We start from the raw sequence: 23,620 nt of genomic DNA, 5'->3' as shown, positions 1-23,620 counted from the left end.
ATAGATGAATGGTGGCACAGTATATAGGTAATTAATAGATGAATGGTGGCATGGTATAGTTAAATAATAGTGGCGTAGTATATAGGGAATTAATAGATGAATAGTGGCACAGTATATAGGGAATTAATAGATGAATGGTGGCACAGTATATAGGGAATTAATAGATTAATGGTGGCACAGTATATAGTTCATTAATGGTGGCACAGTATATAGGGAATTAATAGATGAATGGTGGCACAGTATATAGGTAATAGATGAATGGTGGCACAATATATAGGGAATTAATAGATGAATGGTGGCACAGTATATAGATCATTAATGGTGGCACAGTATATAGGGAATTAATAGATGAATGGTGGCACAGTATATAGGGAATTAATAGATGAATGGTGGCATGGTATAGTTAAATAATAGTGGCACAGTATATAGGGAATTAATAGATGAATGGTGGCACAGTATATAGGGAATTAATAGATGAATGGTGGCACAGTATATAGGGAATTAATAGATGAATGGTGGCACAGTATATAGGGAATTAATAGATGAATGGTGGCACAGTATATAGGGAATTAATAGATGAATGGTGGCACAGTATATAGGGAATTAATAGATGAATGGTGGCACAGTATATAGGGAATTAATAGATGAATGGTGGCACAGTATATAGGGAATTAATAGATGAATGGTGGCACAGTATATAGGGAATTAATAGATGAATGGTGGCACAGTATATAGGGAATTAATAGATGAATGGTGGCACAGTATATAGGGAATTAAGGGGGGGTATGGTATATAATTAAAGGGAAACTGACAGGCTGTTTACTCGCACTAAACCCAATACACTAGGTTACAGTGCAGTATACAAAAATTGGTCTTTCCATTTTCTAGGTATTGCCCCACATTGCTAGTATGTGAAGTCAGTCTTGTGCGCAATGGAGGCGGAGCTTCCCTGCCTCCATCCTGTATGCTGTGCTATGCCTGGCCATCTTTGTATATTTATAATTCTTTTTTTTTTTTTTTTGCCAACTCTAGTATATTGTAGACTGTAAGCATATATTTGTGTGGTGCCCATTTCTTCAGTGTAAGAACCAGAGCTGTGTGGAGATTCTTGCATAAGGTGGGTGATTGGTGCTGGGTGATTGGTGCTGGGTGATGGGTGCTGGGTGATGGGTGATGGGTGATGGGTGATGGGTGATGGGTACTGGGTGATGGGTGATGGGTGCTGGGTGCTGGGTGCTGGGTGATGGGTGATGGGTGCTGGGTGATGGGTGCTGGGTGCTGGGTGATGGGTGCTGGGTGATGGGTGATGGGTGATTGGTGATTGGTGCTGGGTGATTGGTGCTGGGTGATTGGTGCTGGGTGATGGGTGCTCGTGATTGGTGATGGGTTCTGTCGTATAGAGGTCAGACCGGGGCATATAGGGGGAGATTTATTAAAACCTTTGCAGAGGAAAAGCCTTCTGCAAAACGATCTGATTGGTTGCTATGGGCGACTGCACCGATCTTTCTCTGCACAGGTTTGATAAATCTCCTCTATAATTCAGTATATTATAGGGCAGCTGTCACATGTTTTCTGTAAATAAGACTGACTGCACAGCCAAAGTGTATATACACATGGCCGACCTTCATAGAAACTGTTCTTGACTTGATTTTACAAAAACACCAACTTTTATGGGCATAGGAATATCGAGGAGGCCTGGCGGGAGTCCACTGTGTGCCTGGGCCGCAGCACATCTGCCCATTAAGTCTGGCAGACGTTTTTTAAATTATGAAAAGTGCCCTCTTTTTTTATTTGAGCCCCTGCCCTTCAAAATGTCTGTGCACGTCCCTGGTTGGGGGTATGTTGAGGCCAATTAGAGACTGTTGTAGGCCTGTCTGAAGAGATGTGTTTTCAGGCCATGTTTGAAACTATGGATGTTGTTGTTGAGTCTGAGGGATTGAGGGATAGCATTCCAGAGAACCGGTGCAGCACGAGTGAAGTCTTGGAGACGGGAGTGAGAAGTTTGGATTATAGAAGATGTTAGTGTGAGATCATTAGCAGATCAGAGAGAACGTGTAGGATAGTAGACAGAGATGAGAGAGGAGATGTAGGGAGGTGCAGCATTGTGGAGAGCTTTGTGTGTGAGACTGAGGATTTTGTACTGTATTCTGGACTGAATTGGTAACCAGTGTAGTGACTGGTACAGGGAGGAGGCGTCGGTGTAGCGGCTGGAGAGGAAGATGAGTCTGGCTGCGGCATTAAGGATTGACTGGAGAGGAGAGAGTTTGGAGAAAGGAAGGCCTATTAGTAAAGAGTTACAGTAGTCGAGGCGGGAGTGAATCAAAGCAATAATGAGAGTTTTAGCAGTTTCAGTAGTGAGAAACGGGCGGTCATCATTAACCCTTTAACTCTCACAATCAAAGCTCTGTGGAAGCTCTGTGCCTGCCAGCACTCATTTACCTGATCTCCTGCCTATACTGCCCCCCAGGGGATGTCTGGATGGTGAAGGGATGCAGGTCACCTCCCCGCCCATCCTGTCGCCTGATCAGTCTCCTTCCTCCAGGTATCGGACACTTCTTTTGGAGGCTACGATTCTGAGCGGCCTCCAGATATCAATCTAAGATGGCCGCTACTGTGGTCCTGGTGGATCTCCCACCACCCTTTGTTACCAAAAACAATGTGTTCCATATGAAAAGGGTCTATAATGTGGGTACCTGGAGGGACAACATCCCCGTCAGGATTCAAACTCCCAACATAGTGTCGTACCAAGCCTGGAGACCAGATTGGGTTTCTGCTCAGATTCTGGACAATTACCTAACATTCCGGGACAATAATTCCCAGTGTGACACGGATCCATTCACTTATGATCCCACCAACGCTTTATGTGAATCCGAGTACGAAATGCGCAGAAATGTGTCATGTGACCGCATCAGTAACTGAGGAGGACAATGTGGTAAACGCTGTTATAATACAGGACAGATGTCTTGTCAGCGCCGTTTACCCAATATGACCGTTATATTCAATGATCAAGTCCTGATGAAAGTCATCGCCCGACCGTCTCCTGTAACTCCAGGATTATGATTGGAAATCGTGCTCTGTATCCTGGTGAGATAGAGGACATTGAGGGGGAAGTGGAGCCGCCTTCCAAAACCGGGAGATTGTCATTAACCCTGACTTGGCATTTCTTCTAGATCATAAGCCCAGCCGTACGGCCCGAATGGTCATCCGTAATGATGATGTCACTGTGGTATGCTGCGCTCTACTTTGAGGATTTCTGAAACAACTAATCGGTGCACGATTTATCTGTAAAGGAAATTGTCAACAGCGACTACCAATATGGATTTTAATCGAAAATGTCCATTAATCCCTCCTCATCACCCATGTGAACACCGTCCAAAAGAGGAAGTGAGGTCCTGTTCCTGGAGCTCGGAGAAGACAACGGGCCGGATCCTGTGTAGAATGCAGGAAATAGAAAGCGAAAGTTCCTTTTCCAAGGAAAAAATATAGTTAAAAAGCCAACACCCCCACCCCCTCTTGTCAGTAAGAACTAAAGAGCATTGGATTAATGTCTCCATATTTTGCCCATCCCCCATGACTCCGCCCCAGACTATGATGGATCCCCTGACTAGGTTTACAGCCTCCATGATTGTGACTATAATGTCTCCTCAGATGTTTCCCCAGATTATCTCCAGGAAATGGATTTAATTTCTCCATAGATTCTGGTGCGGTTTATCATCGTCTCCTCTTCTTCCCTTCAGGTTTCTCCAATCCAGGATCGTCTGCTGATATCTTCTATATAAGAGAATTCTCCTGGATGACCCATCAACCATGGAGAGAGACAGGAACAAGATGGCCGACAGGATCATAAACCTCACCCTACAGATACTCTTCCGGCTTACTGGAGAGGTGAGGGATTCTGGGAGTGATGTCACATGACCTCATTTTTATCTATGGAATAACAGATGGATATGACTGGAGAGGTGAGGGATTCTGGGAGTGATGTCATATGACCTGATTCTTATCTATGTAATAACAGATGGATATGACTGGAGAATTGAGGGATTCTGTGAATGTATGTAGTGATATTAATGTGTCTCTCCATACACAGGATTACACAGTAGTGAAGAAGTCCTCTAGTGGGCGCTGTCGGGCCCCTGTGTATGAAGGATGGGGAGGAACCCTGAGCCCAATCCCGGAGCCCCCACCTCACTCCCTGATACATGAGGAAATGGATGAACAGAAGATCCTAGAACTCATCAACAAGATGATGGAGCTGCTGACTGGAGAGGTGACCCTGCTGGGACATTATACAGTAATGGAGGGGTCTGGGGATGACTGGAGAGGTGACACTGCTGGGACATTATACAGTAATGGAGGGGTCTGGTGATGACTGGAGAGGTGACACTGTTGGGACATTATACAGTAATGGAGGGGTCTGGTGATGACTGGAGAGGTGACACTGCTGGGAATGCTGGGACATTATACAGTAATGGAGGGGTCTGGTGATGACTGGAGAGGTGACACTGCTGGGACATTATACAGTAATGGAGGGGTCTGGTGATGACTGGAGAGGTGACACTGCTGGGACATTATACAGTAATGGAGGGGTCTGGTGATGACTGGAGAGGTTACACTGCTGGGACATTATACAGTAATGGAGGGGTCTGGTGATGACTGGAGAGGTGACACTGCTGGGAATGCTGGGACATTATACAGTAATGGAGGAGTCTGGGGATGACTGGAGAGGGGACACTGCTGGGACATTATACAGTAATGGAGGGGTCTGTTGATGACTGGAGAGGTGACACTGCTGGGACATTATACAGTAATGGAGGAGTCTGGTGATTGGAGAGGTGACACTGCTGGGACATTATACAGTAATGGAGGGGTCTGGTGATGACTGGAGAGGTGACACTGCTGGGACATTATACAGTAATGGAGGGGTCTGGTGATGACTGGAGAGGTGACACTGCTGGGAATGCTGGGACATTATACAGTAATGGTGGAGTCTGGTGATGACTGGAGAGGTGACACTGCTGGGAATGCTGAGATATTATACAGTAATGGAGGGGTCTGGTGATGACTGGAGAGAGGACACTGCTGGGACATTATACAGTACTGGAGGGGTCTGGTGATGACTGGAGAGGTGATACTGCTGGGACATTATACAGTAATGGAGGGGTCTGGTGATGACTGGAGAGGTGACACTGCTGGGAATGCTGGGACATTATACAGTAATGGTGGGGTCTGGTGATGACTGGAGAGGTGACACTGCTGGGAATGCTGGGACATTATACAGTAATGGAGGGGTCTGGTGATGACTGGAGAGGTGACACTGCTGTAAGATATCGGTCAGGTGACAGGAGGTGGATCCACTGAATCAGAGGGGCGATGACGTGGGCCGTACCAGTCGAACGGAGTCTAAGGGACTACTGGTCTTCACCAGGGCCTGCCGCAAAGGGGGATGGTCTTGCTGCGGCAGCTAGCCCCCAGGTCGTTCCACCCGATAGCAACTCAACCCCTCTGGTAGCTGAGACAGGCGCGGTACAGGAGGAGCAGGCAGAAGCGTAGTCAGACGTAGCAAAGGTCAGGGCAGGCGGCACAGGTTCACAGGCGATAGTCAGGCAACAGGTCAGGACAGGCAGTACGGGTTCACAAGCGGTAGTCACGGGCAACGGGTCGGTAACAGCAAGGGCAACACAGAACAATAGGAACGCTTTTACTAGGTCACCGGGAAGCGTCGGGATAGAGCAGACAGGGGCAGAGACAGCGAGCGCTCCGGTACAGAGGACGGGACGCGAGCGCTCACTGTTACAGTATTCCCCCCCCCCCCCCTTTGGTCTCCCCCCTCCTTTTGGTACCAAGGAAACTGAAGATGAGGCTGCAATCCAAGATGTTCTCCTCAGGCTCCCAAGATCTCTCCTCAGGACCGCAGTCCTCCCAGTCGACTAGAAAAAATCTTCTCGCCCGGATGAGCTTGGACGCCAAAATCTCCTTGACAGAGAACACATCCGTTGTGCCAGTCACAGGGGTAGGAGAAGAGACCTTGGGGGAGAAGCGATGGCAGGTTTTAGGAGGGAGACATGGAAAGAGTTGGGAATCCTGAGGGAAGAAGGAGTTGATAAGATACTGGATTGATTGGCTTCTTGATTTTATAGAGTCCTAAGTAGTGGGGACCCAACTTGACGCTTGGGACCTTGAATCGGATATATTTGGAGGAGAGCCAAACTTTGTCACCAGGAAAAAACTCTGGAGGAGCTCTGCGTTTCTTGTCTGCCTGAGATTTCATGCGGGCAGAGGCTTTGAGGAGAGCAGTGCGGGTCTCTCACCAGATAGATGAGAAATCCCGGACAAGGTCGTCAACAGCAGGTACGGGAGAAGAGGAAGTCAGCGGCAGCGGTGGAAGAGGATGGCGACCAAAAACTACAAAAAATGGAGACTTGTTAGAGGCAGAGGAGTTTTTGTAATTATAAGAAAATTCTGCCCAGGGAAGCAGATCAGACCAGTCATTGTGGCGTGAGGACACGAAGTGGCGTAAATAGTCTCCCAAAATTTGATTGACCCGTTCCACCTGGCCATTAGACTGAGGATGATGGGAAGATGAGAAGTCCAACTTGACCCCGAGCTGACCACATAGAGCCCTCCAAAATTTGGAGACAAATTGTACCCCACGGTCTGAGACAATGTGCTTGGGAAGACCATGGAGGCGAAAAATATGCTGAAAAAACTGTTTTTCTAACACTGGTGCAGATGGAAGACCAGGCAGAGGTACAAAGTGGGCCATCTTCGAGAAGCGATCTACTACGACCCAAATGACCGTCATTCCATGGGAGGAGGGTAGATCTTTAACAAAGTCCATGGCGATGTGAGACCACGGGACCTCAGGAATAGGGAGGGGCAAGAGGAGACCAGCTGGCTTCTGGCAAGGTGACTTGTCCCGAGCACAAATCATGCAAGCTTGGACGTAGTCCGAGACATCTTTCTCCATAGTAGGCCACCAGTATCTTTGGGAGATGAGCAGAAGAGTCTTCTGTACCCCAGGATGACCTGCGAATAAAGAGGCATGGCCCTTCTTGAGGACTCGTAGACGCTGACGTGGATGCACATAGGACTTGCCTGGAGGGAGAGAGCGCAGTTCCACTGGAGCAACGGCAATTAGGCGCTCAGGCGGAATTATATGCTGAGGTGTTATCTCGTCACCCAGCACGTCGGAAGAGCGGGAAAGGGCATCAGCCCTTATGTTCTTGCTCGCTGGCCGAAAATGAATCACAAAATTAAAGCGAGCAAAGAACAAGGACCAGCGAGTTTGACGTGGATTCAGCCTTTGTGCAGATTGGAGATAGGCAAGGTTCTTGTGGTCCGTGAAAATACTCACAGGGTGGATGGATCCCTCGAGAAGATGCCTCCACTCCTCGAGTGCCAATTTTATGGCCAATAGTTCCCTATCACCAATAGAATAGTTTCTCTCGGCGCGAGTGAAGGTCTTGGAGTAGAAGCCGCAAGAAAGTGTCTTGCCCCTGGGCGACTTCTGGGTGAGTATCGCTCCGGCGCCTACGGAGGAGGCATCGACTTCCAGGGAAAATGGCTAAGTGGGGTCAGGTCTGGAGAGTACCGGTGCGGAGGCAAAAGAGGCTTTCAATGACTGGAAGGCCTCTTCAGCTTGAGAGGGCCAAGATTTGGGATTAGCTCCTTTTTTGGTCAGTGCTACAATGGGCGACACCAGAGTGGAGTAATGGGGAATGAATTGCCTATAATAATTGGTGAAACCCAAAAATCTTTGAATGGCACGGAGTCCAGAGGGGTGTGGCCAGTCCAGTACCACAGAGAGCTTGGGTGGGTCCATCTGTAAACCATGGGCTGAAATGATGTATCCTAGGAAGGGCAGACTGGACTGCTCGAACAGACACTTCTCGATCTTAGCATACAGGCGATTCTTTCTAAGGCGTGAAAGAACTTGACGAACATGGACCCGGTGTTGGTCCAGGTTGGAGGAGAAGATGAGGATGTCGTCAAGGTACACGACCACGCAGGTGTAAAGCAAATCTCTGAAAATGTCTTTGACAAATTCCTGGAACACAGCAGGTGCATTGCAAAGACCAAATGGCATCACCAAGTATTCAAAATGGCCATCCCGTGTGTTGAAAGCGGTCTTCCACTCGTCACCCTCTCGGATTCAGATCAGATTGTAAGCTCCTCGCAGATCCAACTTGGTGAAGATCCTAGCCCCACGGAGATGGTCAAATAATTCAGAGATCAAGGGAAGAGGGTAACGGTTCTTGACAGTAATCTTGTTAAGACCTCTGTAGTCTATGCAAGGACGGAGGGAACCTTCCTTCTTGGTAACAAAGAAAAAAACGGCCCCAGTGGGAGAGGAAGATTTCCTTATGAAACACCTCTGTAGATTTTCACGAAAGTGTACTCCGACATGGCGAGAATCTCTGGTGGTGAGAGTGGGTAAATTCTACCCCGGGGTGGAGTAGTACGGGCACCAAATCGATAGTACAATCGTAAGGTCTATGAGGTGGAAGAACTTTGGCTTGCTTCTTGCAAAAAACGTCAGCAAAGCAGTGGTAAGGCTCCGGAAGACCAGGTGGCGGGGGAACAACAAGAACAGACTTGAGACAACAGCCGGAGCAGGAGGGACCCCACCTCAGGATCTCTCCGGAGGACCAATCCAGGATGGGAGAGTGGCGCAGAAGACATGGCAGACCCAAGAGGAGTTCAGAGGAGCAGAAAGGAAGGACCAAGAACTCCAACGTTTCAGTATTCAAAAACCCGATGCCCATCTGTAATGGCAAAGTGCGGTACTGCACAGTGGCGGAAAGTCTCTCCCCGTTGACTGTAGAAATGACAAATGGCTTGGGCAAAAAGACCACAGGGATTTGATACTTGTCAATCAAGGAGGCATGGATGAAATTGCCAGCAGATTCAGAATCCAAGAAGGCGGTGGCAGTGAAGGTAGACTTGGGGGAAACGGAAAGCTGCACTGATACCATGAGACGTGGAGAGGAAGAATCCACACCTAGCAACGCCTCTCCCACGTTTACTAGGTGCGAGCGTTTCCCGAACGCGGTGGGCGAAGAGGACAATCTCTGAGGAAGTGCTCGGTACTGGCGCAATACAGACACAAATTCTCGTCTCTGCGACAGCTTCGTTCCTGCGGGGTCCGGCTGAGACAGGTCCACCTGCATGGCTTCCACGGCGGGAGGCCCAGAGACGGGTTGTGGTGGACGCTGAAAAACGGGAGCCAGACGAGGATAGCGTCTTTGACGAGCTCTCTCTTTCTCCTGAAGGAGTTCCTCTTGTCTCTCGGCGAAACGCTTGTCGATCCAAGTGTCCAGTAGAGTAAAGTCACTGAGGGTAGATGGTATCTCCCATGCAGCTAGGACGTCTTTAACTTCACTACTTAGTCCCTTCTTGAAAGTGGCACAAAGGGCATCATTGTTCCAATTCAACTCGGAGGCAAGGGTACAGAATCGGATGGCGTATTCACCCACGGTAGAGCCTCCTTGGGTCAGGTTTAGCAAAGCAGATTCTGCGGAGGTAACCCGGGCAGGTTCCTCCAAAACAATCCGGAACTCTTGACAGAAGCTCTGGACGGAGGTAGTGGCTGGGTCCAAGCGATCCCATAAAGGTGTAGCCCAGGCCAGGGCCTTCCCGGAAAGCAAGCTGAGTATGAAGGCCACCTTGGCTCCTTCGGACGGGAACTGGTCGGCCAGTAACTCGAGATGGAGTGAGCACTGCGACAGGAACCCATGGCACTGCTTCGGATCACCGTCATACTTGTCCGGCAAGGACAAGCGGATTCTGGCACTGGAGACGACTGCAGGCTGTGATGGAGCAGCAGGTGCAGGCGGAGGTGACGGCTGTTGCTGGGCTGACAGGAGTTGCTGCATCATGGCGGTCAACTGGGCCAACTGTTGACCTTGCTGGGCAATCTGCTGATTTTGTTGAGCCTCTACGGTGGTAAGATCCGCAAGGCTAGGAAGAGGTGCCTCAGCGGGATCCATGGCCGGATCTTACTGTAACGTACCGGTCAGGTGATAGGAGGTGGATCCACTGAACCAGAGGGTCGATGACGTGGGCCGTACCAGGGGAACGGAGTCTAAGGGACTACTGGTCTTCACCAGGGCCCGCCGCAAAGCGGGATGGTCTTGCTGCGGCAGGTAGCCCCCAGGTCGTTCCACCCAATAGCGACTCAACCCCTCTGGTAGCTGAGACAGGCGTGGTACAGGAGGAGCAGGCAGAAGCGTAGTCAGAGGTACAAAGGTCAGGGCAGGCGGCACAGATTCACAGGCGATAGTCAGGCAACAGGACAGGCAGTACGGGTTCACAAGCGGTATTCACGGGCAACGGGTCAGCAACAGGCAGGGGCAACACAGAACAATAGGAACACTTTCACTGGCACAAGGCACTAAAGATCCGTGGAGGGCAGGAAGGGGCAGGAGACATTTATGGAAACAGTGAGGGCCAGGCACCAATCAATGGTGCGCTGGCCCTTTAAATTTAATGAAGCCGGCGCGCGCGCCCTAAGGAGCAGGGCCGTGCGTGCCAGGAGACAGAGGCAGCGCAAGAGGACTGGGCTGTAGGTAAGGAGATACGGGATGCGGCGCGTGTGCGGGGATCGCTAACGCTAATCGCATCCCTGACGCGCCGGGACGTGCTGGGATAGAGCAGACAGGGGCAGAGACAGCGAGCGCTCCGGTACAGGGGATGGGACAGGAGCGCTCACTGTTACAACTGCCCGGACATTATACAGTAATGGAGAGGTCTGGTGATGAATGAAGAGGTGACACTGCTGGGACATTATACAGTAATGGAGGGGTCTGGTGATGACTGGAGAGGTGACACTGCTGGGACATTATACAGTAATAGAGGGGCCTGGTGATGACTGGAGAGGTGACACTGCTGGGACATTATACAGTAATGGAGGGGTCTGGTGATGACTGGAGAGGTGACACTGCTGGGAATGCTGGGACATTATACAGTAATGGAGGAGTCTGGTGATGACTGGAGAGGTGACACTGCTGGGACATTATACAGTAATGGAGGGGTCTGGTGATGACTGGAGAGGTGACACTGCTGGGACATTATACAGTAATGGAGGGGTCTGGTGATGACTGGAGAGGTGACACTGCTCGGACATTATACAGTAATGGAGGGGTCTGGTGATGACTGGAGAGGTGACACTGCTGGGACATTATACAGTAATGGAGGGGTCTGGTGATGACTGGAGAGGTGACACTGCTGGGAATGCCAGGACATTATACAGTAACACCACTGGAGGGGTCGGGGTGATGACTGTATCATTATGTGTCAGGTTCCTATAAGGTATCAGGACGTGGCGGTCTATTTCTCCATGGAGGAGTGGGAGTATGTAGAAGGACACAAGGATCAGTACAAGGATCAGGTCATGATGGAGGATCAGCAGCCCCTCACATCACCAGGTAATAGACATGACTATATACAGACATCTTCTCATTATTTGTATGTAAAGAATGAATTCAGTCTCTGTATGTGTTCCCTACAGTCAGATCCAGTAAGAAAACAGCACCAGAGAGGTGTCCCCGTCCTCCTTATGAACAGAATATGGAGGACATTACTACAGGGAAAGATCTGATCTATATTAATGCTACAGACATAAAGAAAGAAGAAGAGACAGATTTGAGCGGTGATGAGCAGTATAAGGAGGTCATTCCTACAGGGAAAGATCTGATCTATATTAATGCTACAGACATAAAGAAAGAAGAAGAGACAGATGTGAGCGGTGATGAGCAGTATAAGGAGGACATTTCTACAGAGAAAGATCTGATCTATATTAATGCTCCAGACATAATAGTAAAAGTAGAAGAAGAGACAGATGTGAGCGGCGATGAGCAGTATAAAGAGGACATTCCTACAGGTAACTGCCCAGGTGAGTATTAACCACTAAATGAAGAGAAGAGTCACAGATTCTAATCAGTGGCCGTCTGCATTTATCTTGTGTGGAATTCTTTAAAGGAGTACTATCATGCAGGACAACTTATCACGGGCGGTCCTACTGCTGGGACCCTCCCACGATTTCCTGCACGGGACCCTGGGAATTATTCATTCTCGGAACAAGGTGTGTTAACCCCGCACAAAGTGGCGGCCAACACCCCCCAAAATGTGTCTCTATGGGAGAGCCAGAGATACAGCGTTTGTCTATCCCCGTCTCTATCATACATGAAGGGGGCCTGTCATCTGCCACTTTGTGGGGGGGGGGGGGGTCGAGACGCTCCATTCCTGGGGAAAGCCGGGGTCCTGTGCAGGAGATTGTGGGGGTCCCAGCAATCAGACCCCCCCCCCCCCCCCCTTGATCAGACACTTATCCCCTATCCTAGGGCATAATAATGTTTTATAGGCATTGAGTGGAGTGAGATATATGGTATGCACCCTCACTGATACTGAGCGTGAGTGTTGTCTTTAAAGTCCTTGTTTGCACTGTTGTTTTTATTGTCCCTGTTGTCTCCATCTTAAATATTCAGCAGGATTTCCATTTATACGACTAGAGGAATAATTTGGGATATTTCCCAGCACTTCTGTATTGCTGTGGGCTCTGAACCGCCTCGACTGTCGTCTGATTTGTGTCCTATTTTATGTTTATTTTTGGTTACGTACTTTTTTTTTCATTGGAAAAAGGGGGGTGATTAAAACTTATTAGGAAGGGGTTAATTCACATTTATTGACATTTAAAAAAAATTTTTTTTACACAGTTTTATTGCCCCCACAGGAGACTATTACATGTAATCTTCTGATTGCAGACACTGTTATTGCTCCAGCCAATGATTGGACGGCAAGTAAGGGCCCTCCCGCTCTCCTCTAAGCAGGTTTCACCGCGGTGGTCCTGATCGTCTCCGCTGAGCTGCCCGGATAGATTTTTTTTATTTTAGATGCCACAATCAACTTTGATTGCGTCTAAGGGGTTAATGCCGGGCATCACTGGGATCAGTAATGTCCGGTATTAACCACGGGTCCTGGGGGTTAATAATTTGTAACCCCGCATTATAGAAGGGGAGCAGGACGCGGGCCTTTCATCCTTAGAGGGGTTCTCTGGTGGAAACCACTGGTCCCCGAAAATTTTGCATATTTGTAAATTACTTCTATTTAAAAATATTAATCCTTCCAGTACTTATCAGCTGCTGTTTGCTCCACAGGAAGTTTTGCTGTTCTTTCCAGTCTGACCACAGTGCTCTCTGCTGACACCTCTGTCCATGTCAGGAACTGTCCAGAGTAGGAGCAAATCATCATAGCAAACCTCTCCTGCTCTGGACAGTTCCTGACATGGACAGAGGTGTCAGCAGAGAGCACTGTGGTCAGACTGGAAAGACCTCCACAACTTCCTCTGGGGCATACAGCAGCTGATAATTACTGGAAGGGTTAATATTTTTTTATAGACGTAATGTACAAATATTAAAAAAGAAGTGGGTGGGCACTGCTAGACAACCATTATGCAGACATCACAATCAATGCTCACGGGTGTGTGGCTAGGTATGGTGCTGGACATTCACAGGAGGCAGTCCTGAATAAACAATAGCAAAGAGAAGGAAAATATGTCCGCACTCACCATGCCGTAACAACGAATATGATGCGTGGATAACGCAAAACGGTGCTGTTGTTCCTGACAGCCGCTCCTAGTCTCCTTGCCTGGAGCAGCTCCCCCTCCCTGCACTCGGGTGTTTTTGATACTGCTTTTATACGGAATTCTGACTTCAATTAAGCATATTCGTTGTTACGGCATGGTGAGTGCGGACATATTTTCCTTCTCTTTGCTATTGTTAATTTACAAATATGTTTAACTTTCTGGAGCCAGTTTATATGAAAAAAAATGCACTGGAGTACCCCTTTAATGACCCTAGGCCTTTTGTAAGCAACTGTCTGATAATGGGCAAAATAAAAGAAAAAAAAAGAAAATCTTAACAATGCTTATAGCAGGGAAAAGACAAAGGGAGGCATTCATCATTGTATATAGTGACCGGGGGGGGGGGTGAAGTCTTTCAGGATACATTGTATATAGTGACCGGGGCTGAAGACTTTCTGGATACATTGTATATAGTGACCGGGGTGAAGACTTTCTGGATACATTGTATATAGTGACCGGAGGTGAAGACTTTCTGGATACATTGTATATAGTGATCGGGGGTGAAGACTTTCTGGATACATTGTATATAGTGACTGGGGGTGAACACTTTCTGGATACATTGTATATAGTGACCGGGGCTGAAGACTTTCTGGATACATTTTATATAGTGTCGGGGGTGAAGACTTTCAGGATACATTGTATATAGTGACCGGGGCTGAAGACTTTCTGGATACATTGTATATAGTGACCGGGGGGTGAAGACTTTCTGGATACATTGTATATAGTGACCGGGGGTGAAGACTTTCTGGATACATTGTATATAGTGACCGGGGGGGTGAAGACTTTCTGGATACATTGTATATAGTGACTGGGGGGGTGAAGACTTTCTGGATACATTGTATATAGTGACTGGGGGTGAAGACTTTCTGGATACATTGTATATAGTGACCGGGGGTGAAGACTTTCTGGATACATTGTATATAGTGACCGGGGTGAAGACTTTCTGGATACATTGTATATAGTGACGGGGGGGGGGGTGAAGACTTTCTGGATACATTGTATATAGTGACCGGGGGTGAAGACTTTCTGGATACATTGTATATAGTGACCGGAGGTGAAGACTTTCTGGATACATTGTATATAGTGACCGGGGGTGAAGACTTTCTGGATACATTGTATATAGTGACCGGGGGTGAAGACTTTCTGGATACATTGTATATAGTGACCGGGGGTGAAGACTTTCTGGATACATTGTATATAGTGACCGGGGTGAAGACTTTCTGGATACATTGTATATAGTGACGGGGGGGGGTGAAGACTTTCTGGATACATTGTATATAGTGACCGGGGGTGAAGACTTTCTGGATACATTGTATATAGTGACCGGGGGTGAAGACTTTCTGGATACATTGTATATAGTGAAGGGGGTGAAGACTTTCTGGATACATTGTATATAGTGACCGGGGATGAAGACTTTCTGGATACATTGTATATAGTAACTGGGGGTGAAGACTTTCTGGATACATTGTATATAGTGACCGGGGTGAAGACTTTCTGGATACATTGTATATAGTGACCGGGGATGAAGACTTTCTGGATACATTGTGTATAGTAACTGGGGGTGAAGACTTTCTGGATACATTGTATATAGTGACCGGGGTGAAGACTTTCTGGATACATTGTGTATAGTAACTGGGGGTGAAGACTTTCTGGATACATTGTATATAGTGACCGGGGTGAAGACTTTCTGGATACATTGTATATAGTGACCGGGGGTGAAGACTTTCTGGATACATTGTATATAGTGACCGGTGGGGAAGACTTTCTGGATACATTGTATATAGTGACCGGGGTGAAGACTTTCTGGATACATTGTATATAGTGACCGGGGGGAAGTCTTTCTGGATACATTGTATAAAGTGACCTGGGGTGAAGACTTTCTGGATACATTGTATATAGTGACCGGGGGTGAAGACTTTCTGAATACATTGTATATAGGGACCTGGGGTGAAGACTTTCTGGATACATTGTATATAGTGTCCGGGGCTGAAGACTTTCTGGATACATTGTATATAGTGACCGGGGTGAAGACTTTCTGAATACATTGTATATAGGGACCTGGGGTGAAGACTTTCTGGATACATTGTATATAGTGACCGGGGTGAAGACTTTCTGGATACATTGTATATAGTGAAGGGGGTGAAGACTTTCTGGATACATTGTATATAGTGACCGGGGGTGAAGACTTTCTGGATACATTGTATATAGTGACCGGGGGTGAAGAATTTCTGGATACATTGTATATAGTGACCGGGGGCGAAGACTTTCTGGATACATTATATATAGGGATGGGGGTGAAGACTTTCTGGATACATTGTATATAGTGACCGGGGGTGAAGACTTTCTGGATACATTGTATATAGTGACCGGGGGTGAAGACTTTCTGGATACATTGTATATAGTGACCGGGGTGAAGACTTTCTGGATACATTGTATATAGTGAAGGGGGTGAAGACTTTCTGGATACATTGTATATAGTGACCGGGGGTGAAGACTTTCTGGATACATTGTATATAGTGACCGGGGGATGAAGACTTTCTGGATTCATTGTATATAGTGACCGGGGGTGAAGACTTTCTGGATACATTGTATATAGTGACCGGGGGTGAAGAATTTCTGGATACATTGTATATAGTGACCGGGGGTGAAGACTTTCTGGATACATTATATATAGGGATGGGGGTGAAGACTTTCTGGATACATTGTATATAGTGACCGGGGGTGAAGATTTTCGGAATACATTGTATATAGTGACCGGGGGTGAAGACTTTCTGGATACATTGTATATAGTGACCGGGGGTGATGACTTTCTGAATACATTGTATATAGTGACTGGGGGTGAAGACTTTCTGGATACACTGTATATAGTGACCGTGGGTGAAGACTTTCTGTATATAGTGTATATAGTGACCGGGGGATGAAGACTTTCTGTATACATTGTATATAGTGACCGGGGGGTGAAGACTTTCTGGATACATTGTATATAGTGACCGGGGGGTGAAGACTTTCTAGATACATTGTATATAGTGACCGGGGGTGAAGACTTTCTGGATACATTGTATATAGGGATCGGGGGGGGGGGTGAAGACTTTCTGGATACATTGTATATATTGATGGGGGGGTGAAGACTTTCTGGATACATTGTATATGTTGATGGGGGGTGAAGACTTTCTGGATACATTGTATATAGTGACCGGGGGTGAAGACTTTCTGGATACATTGTATATAGTGACCGGGAGTGAAGACTTTCTGGATACATTGTATATATTGATGGGGGGGTGAAGACTTTCTGGATACACTGTATATAGTGACCGGGGGGAAGACTTTCTGGATACATTGTATATAGTGACCAGGGGTGAAGACTTTCTGGATACATTGTATATAGTGACGGGGGGATGACTTTCTGGATACATTGTATATAGTGACCGGGGTGAAGACTTTCTGGATACATTGTATATAGTGACCGGGGGGGGGAAGACTTTCTGGATACATTGTATATAGTGACGGTGGGGATGACTTTCTGGATACATTGTATATAGTGACCAGGGGGTGAAGACTTTCTGGATACATTGTATATAGTGACCGGGGGGAAGACTTTCTGGATACATTGTATATAGTGCCCGGGGTGAAGACTTTCTGGATACATTGTATATAGTGACGGGGGGTGAAGACTTTCTGGATACATTGTATATAGTGACCGGGGGGAAGACTTTCTGGATACATTGTATATAGTGACCGGGGGGAAGACTTTCTGGATACATTGTATATAGTGACTGGGGTGAAGACTTTCTGGATACATTGTATATAGTGACCGGGGGGGTGAAGACTTTCTGGATACATTGTATATAGTGACCAGGGGGTGAAGACTTTCTGGATACACTGTATATAGTGACCGGGGGTGAAGACTTTCTGGATACATTGTATATAGTGACCGGGGGTGAAGACTTTCTGGATACATTGTATATAGTGACCGGGGGTGAAGACTTTCTGGATACATTGTATATAGTGACCGGGGGTGAAGACTTTCTGGATACATTGTATATAGTGACCGGGGATGAAGACTTTCTGGATACATTGAATATAGTGACCAGGGGTGAAGACTTTCTGGATACATTGTATATAGTGACGGGGGGTGAAGACTTTCTGGATACATTGTATATAGTGACCGGGGGGTGAAGACTTTCTGGATACACTGTATATAGTGACCGGGGGTGAAGACTTTCTGGATACATTGTATATAGTGACCGGGGGTGAAGACTTTCTGGATACATTGTATATAGTGACCGGGGGGAAGACTTTCTGGATACATTGTATATAGTGACCGGGGATGAAGACTTTCTGGATACATTGTATATAGTGACCGGGGATGAAGACTTTCTGGATACATTGAATATAGTGACCAGGGGTGAAGACTTTCTGGATACATTGTATATAGTGATGGGGGGTGAAGACTTTCTGGATACATTGTATATAGTGACCGGAGGGAAGACTTTCTGGATACATTGTATATAGTGACCGGGGGTGAAGACTTTCTGGATACATTGTATATAGTGACCGGGGGTGAAGACTTTCTGGATACATTGTATATAGTGACCGGGGGTGAAGACTTTCTGGATACATTGTATATAGTGACCGGGGGTGAAGACTTTCTGGATACATTGTATATAGTGACCGGAGGGAAGACTTTCTGGATACATTGTATATAGTGACCGGGGGTGAAGACTTTCTGGATACATTGTATATAGTGACCGGGGGTGAAGACTTTCTGGATACATTGTATATAGTGACCGGGGATGAAGACTTTCTGGATACATTGTATATAGTGACCGGGGATGAAGACTTTCTGGATACATTGAATATAGTGACCGGGGATGAAGACTTTCTGGATACATTGAATATAGTGACCAGGGGTGAAGACTTTCTGGATACATTGTATATAGTGACCAGGGGTGAAGACTTTCTGGATACATTGTATATAGTGACCGGGGGGTGAAGACTTTCTGGATACACTGTATATAGTGACCGGGGGTGAAGACTTTCTGGATACATTGTATATAGTGACCGGGGGTGAAGACTTTCTGGATACATTGTATATAGTGACCGGGGGGAAGACTTTCTGGATACATTGTATATAGTGACCGGGGATGAAGACTTTCTGGATACATTGTATATAGTGACCGGGGATGAAGACTTTCTGGATACATTGTATATAGTGACCGGGGGTGAAGACTTTCTGGATACATTGTATATAGTGACCGGGGGTGAAGACTTTCTGGATACATTGTATATAGTGACCGGGGGTGAAGACTTTCTGGATACATTGTATATAGTGACCGGAGGGAAGACTTTCTGGATACATTGTATATAGTGACCGGGGGTGAAGACTTTCTGGATACATTGTATATAGTGACCGGGGGTGAAGACTTTCTGGATACATTGTATATAGTGATCGGGGGTGAAGACTTTCTGGATACATTGTATATAGTGACCGGGGGGAAGACTTTCTGGATACATTGTATATAGTGACCAGGGGGTGAAGACTTTCTGGATACATTGTATATAGTGACGGGGGGGTGAAGACTTTCTGGATACATTGTATATAGTGACCGGGGGTGAAGACTTTCTGGATACATTGTATATAGTGATGGGGGGTGTGAAGACTTTCTGGATACATTGGGGTAGTCATCATTGTAGGTGTAAGTGAAGTATTTTTCTTGTGCTGTGATTTGTAGAAGTAATAAACTTATTCTGGTCGCAGATCACGTGATACATTTTGTTCCGGTCACATTTTCTGATATTTCTCTCTTCACATACACAAAAGAGAGAAGTCTGGGCTGGTGGAGTTTAGAGACTTTTCAGTAGTTTTGCGCCTTTTTTTTGCTCCTTTTCACAAAAGTCGCACTTCATAAAACCCGTCTGTATCATGTTTATTACTAAAATCTGTGGATTACAACTCACAATCAGCAAATGTGTAAACCAAAAGGCGCAGAAATAGGAAACTTGTGCCAAAATAGCCCCAAATATAGACGGAAAAAGGGAAAACACAATGATAAACGCGGCCAAAATCCTTCCCCAAAGAGAAGCGTCCAAAACAGGGACAGTAACAAAAAGGCCGACTACATAGGACGATAAAAACTGTAGGGGTGTGGTTTACTGGAGCCTTATATCCCCTATGGGGAGCCTCCTATAAAGGGGGACTCCACCCACAGACCTCTTATCTCCTATCCTGTGGGTGGAGTAACACTTTAATTCCTCAGTTAATTATTATTTTTTGTTAAAATAATTCTAAGGTCCTGCTAGTACACAGGGGCGGAGTTACCCCATCATTGTACTAGATAATAGGGAACCTATATTATGTCTACATTAACTATTTAGTATTGGGAGGACGGGGAGAAGGTTCCATGATGTCACATGCTGCATTTATAATGTTCTACTAAAAAGACTATAAATATGGGCACAGATAAAAAAAAAAAAATTTAAATAATAAAATCTGTGTTCTTCTCTGCAGATTCTTGTAGCAGGAGATCAGAGGAGAATCTTATATCTTCAGATTATAAAGCAGATGATGATATCACACAAGATACATATGAAGAACATTCCATTATCCCAGATACACCCTCAGCCCTTCACAGCCAAGATCTGTCATCTCATCCTTATATACAGGTCCTGTCTTCTCAGTCATCACAGGATGTTCAGCAAAATAATGGTTACAGAAGGAATGATGGACATCAACGAGCTCATACAGGAAAGAAACCATATTCATGTTCAGAATGTGGGAAGTGTTTTACCCAAAAATCAAATCTTGCTAGAGATAAGAGAAATCACACAGGAGAGAAGCCATTTCCATGTCTAGAATGTGGGAAATGTTTTCCAGAAAAAGCAAGTCTTGTTAAACATAAGAAAATTAACACAGGGGAGAAGCCATTTTCATGTTCAGAACATTCACATCTTGTTGAACATCAGAGAACTCACACAGGGGCAAAGCCATTTTCGTGTTCAGTATGTGGAAAATGCTTTACTTGGAAATTCGATTTTGTTAAACATGAGAAAACTCACACAGGGGAGAAGCCATTTTCTTGTTCAGAATGTGGCAAATGTTTTACTCAAAAATCACAACTTGTTGAACATCAGAGAACTCACACAGGGGAGAAGCCATTTTCGTGTTCAGTATGTGGAAAATGCTTTACTTGGAAATTCGATCTTGTTAAACATCAGAAAACTCACACAGGGGAGAAGTCATTTTCATGTTCAGAATGTGGCAAATGTTTTACTAAAAAAACACATCTTGTTGAACATCAGAGAACTCACACAGGGGAGAAGCCATTTGCGTGTGCAGTATGTGGAAAATGCTTTACTTGGAAATTCGATCTTGTTAGACATCAGAAAACTCACACAGGGGAGAAGCCATTTTCATGTTCAGAATGTGGCAAATGTTTTCCTCAAAAAACACATCTTGTTGTACATCAGAGAACTCACACAGGGGAGAAGCCATTTTCATGTTCAGAATGTGGGAAATGTTTTACTCGGAAAGCAAATCTTCTTATACACCAAAGAACTCACAATGGAAAGTAACCTTCCAACTTGTCAAATGGTACAAATACTATGACTATTGCAGTCAGAGTCACAAGAAAGAGCAATAAACTAACATTGAAAAAGTATCCGTCCGATCAGCAATTGATTGCTCCAAGCCTGAGATCCAGGCTTGAGCAATCGACCGCCGATAACACTGATCCATGCAATGCTATTTCATAGTCCCCTATGAGAGCTATAACATTGCAAAAATTAGTTAATAAATGTGATTTAACCCCTTCCCTAATAAAAGTTAAAATCACCCCCCCCCCTTTCCCATTAAAGAATTTTTTTTTTATATAAACATATGTGGTATCACCGCGTGTGTAAATGTCCGAACTATAAAATTATATTGTAAATTAAACTGCTTGGTCAATGGCGTACAAAATAGCGTATTTTTGGTCACTTTTTGTGTCATAAAAAAATAAATGGTCAGAAGAGGACAATTTTAAACGTATTAATTTCTCTATCGGCTCCATTGGGGGACACAGACCATGGGTATATGCTGCTGTCTCTAGGAGGTGTGACACTATGGCAATAAAAAAAAGTCGGCTCCTCCCAGCAGGATATACCCGCCTCCAGGCCCTGAGGTAACCAGTTTTAGCTTAGTGTCTAAGGAGGTGGACATGGTCGGGAATTCTCCAGACCAGGTCTTATGTTTTATTATTTTCCTAGTTACGGAATGTGTTAGTTTTTTATTCCTTTTTTCTTTCATGTTTTCAGGTGGGGAATATATTTTCTCCCTTAGGTGCTGACTTGCAACCTCTGGAGACCCTCATTTTTTGGACCACCTTCAGGTCTAAGGGGCTGGCCTGTGTTGGGGCTCTATCTTTATTCAAAGCAGGAACGAGCAAGGGCATTTTAGGAAAGAAGGGGTTACTTTTTACTAAGTATGTGTGTGTGTTTTTATACTATGCGGCTGTCAGCCGCAGTGCTTACTATGCGGTTGACAGCCGCGGCGTCTGTACTGTTCGGCGCACGGAGCGCCGACTTACTTTCTATTTCGGCAGCATACAGCTGCTGGCGGACATGTGTATTGCCCGCTCACTTCCCCGCGGGCGCAGACGCGACTGACATGTGCGCCCGGGGCAAGGAGCGGGTGCCATTTTTTCTCGGGTGGGAGGTCGCCTCTTATTTTTTCAAGACATCTGGACCACACACATTCAGGACTCTTGGGTCAGGGACGTGGTGTCCAACGGGTACCGAATCGAGTTTGCCTCTCTCCGGAGGGATCGTTTTTTTCAGTCCTGGGCTCCCCGGTCTCCTTCTCTGGCGAAGCAGTTTCAAGAGGCTCTTCGGTCCCTGCTTCTCCAAGAAGTTATTGTTCCCGTTCCTCCAAGGGAACATTTTCGGGGTTTCTATTCCAACCTTTTTGTGGTCCCCAAGAAGGGCGGTTCGGTGCGGCCAATCCTGGACCTCATGCGTCTCAACCGTCATCTTCTCATCCGCCACTTTCGAATGGAATCCCTCCGTTTGGTAGTGGCATCCATGGAAAAAGGGGAATTTCTTTCTTCGGTGGACATCAAAGATGCCTACCTCCATGTTCCAATATTTCCCGGCCATCAACAGTACCTCAGCTTTGCGGTTCCGGAGGGGCATTTTCAATTCGTAGCCCTCCCCTTTGGTCTGGCCACTGCTCCTCGGGTCTTTACCAAGATCCTTGTGCCAGTGATAGCCCTGTTATGGTAGAGGGGAGTCTCAGTAATCCCTTACCTAGACGACCTTCTCATCAAGGCTCCCACCAGCAGCTCGGCAGCCATGGCCGAGGTGACAAAGATTCTCATCTGGGCGGAAAGCAAGGTTCCGGCCATTTCAGCGGTTCACATTCCGGGTGTGCTCAACGGGGAAGCGGACTTCCTCAGCCGGTCCTCAGCTGACCCCGGCGAGTGGTCTCTGCATCCAGAGCTCTTCGCGCAGATCTGCAACCTCTGGGGCATTCCAGACGTGGACCTCTTCGCGTCTCGGCACAATTGGAAGATCCTTCCATTTGTGGCGAAGTCCCGGGACCCCCTGGCGCTAGCTGTGGATGCCCTAGTGATTCCTTGGACAGGGTTTGCTCTGCCCTATCTGTTTCCTCCCCTTCCGCTCCTTCCCAGGGTTTGGAGGAAGCTCAAAGCGGAGGGCGTTCCCGCCATACTGGTAGCTCCAGATTGGCCCCGAAGGTCGTGGTACGCCGACGTGGTCAGGCTCCTGGACGACACTCCACTACACCTTCCACTTCATTCGGACCTTCTGTCTCAGGGTCCTCTTTGCCACCCCAATTTACAGTCGCTGCATTTGACGGCGTGGCAGTTGAAACCGCGGTTTTGAGAGCCCGCGGTTTCTCTTCCCAAGTCATTTGCACCATGCTCAGGGCTCGTAAACCCTCCTCGGCAAAAATTTACCACCATACTTGGCGGTCTTATTTTCGTT

At 46.6% G+C, this 23,620-nt stretch overlaps 2 protein-coding genes across 2 annotated transcripts in view; one reads left to right on the top strand and one right to left on the bottom strand.

Annotated features, from left to right (window-relative positions):
* LOC130308661 (uncharacterized) overlaps positions 1–23,620 on the bottom strand; it is a 71,323-nt gene that overhangs the window by 20,366 nt on the left and 27,337 nt on the right. The window contains exons 7-10 of the mRNA XM_056552266.1: positions 9,102–9,719; positions 8,629–8,942; positions 7,799–7,916; positions 6,309–7,564 (exon numbers count right to left, since the gene is read on the bottom strand). Of these exons, the coding sequence (XP_056408241.1) occupies positions 6,309–7,564; positions 7,799–7,916; positions 8,629–8,942; positions 9,102–9,719 (2,306 nt within the window). The remainder of the gene's footprint in view (positions 1–6,308; positions 7,565–7,798; positions 7,917–8,628; positions 8,943–9,101; positions 9,720–23,620) is intronic.
* On the top strand, positions 4,106–21,641 carry LOC130297971 (oocyte zinc finger protein XlCOF22-like). Its single transcript, XM_056550848.1, has 4 exons — positions 4,106–4,267; positions 11,300–11,426; positions 11,510–11,893; positions 20,148–21,641. The coding sequence occupies exons 1-4, from the start codon at positions 4,208–4,210 to the stop codon at positions 21,209–21,211; spliced, it is 1,635 nt and encodes a 544-aa protein (XP_056406823.1). The 5' UTR covers positions 4,106–4,207; the 3' UTR covers positions 21,212–21,641.

The sequence above is a fragment of the Hyla sarda genome, chromosome 1 (assembly GCF_029499605.1).
Source record: "Hyla sarda isolate aHylSar1 chromosome 1, aHylSar1.hap1, whole genome shotgun sequence".
Taxonomy (NCBI): Eukaryota; Metazoa; Chordata; class Amphibia; order Anura; family Hylidae; genus Hyla; species Hyla sarda.
Note: the sequence above shows the minus strand (reverse complement) of the source record. Positions and strands in the feature narration are given on the sequence as shown.

Bases quoted from the DNA above. Each gene is read 5' to 3' on its own strand.
- LOC130297971 (XM_056550848.1), top strand. From the start codon at position 4,208: ATGGATGAACAGAAGATCCTAGAACTCATCAACAAGATGATGGAGCTG. The intron at 4,268-11,299 runs GTGACCCTGCTG...ATTATGTGTCAG, and splicing joins TGGAGCTGCTGACTGGAGAG to GTTCCTATAAGGTATCAGGA. The intron at 11,894-20,147 runs GTGAGTATTAAC...TCTTCTCTGCAG, and splicing joins TCCTACAGGTAACTGCCCAG to ATTCTTGTAGCAGGAGATCA.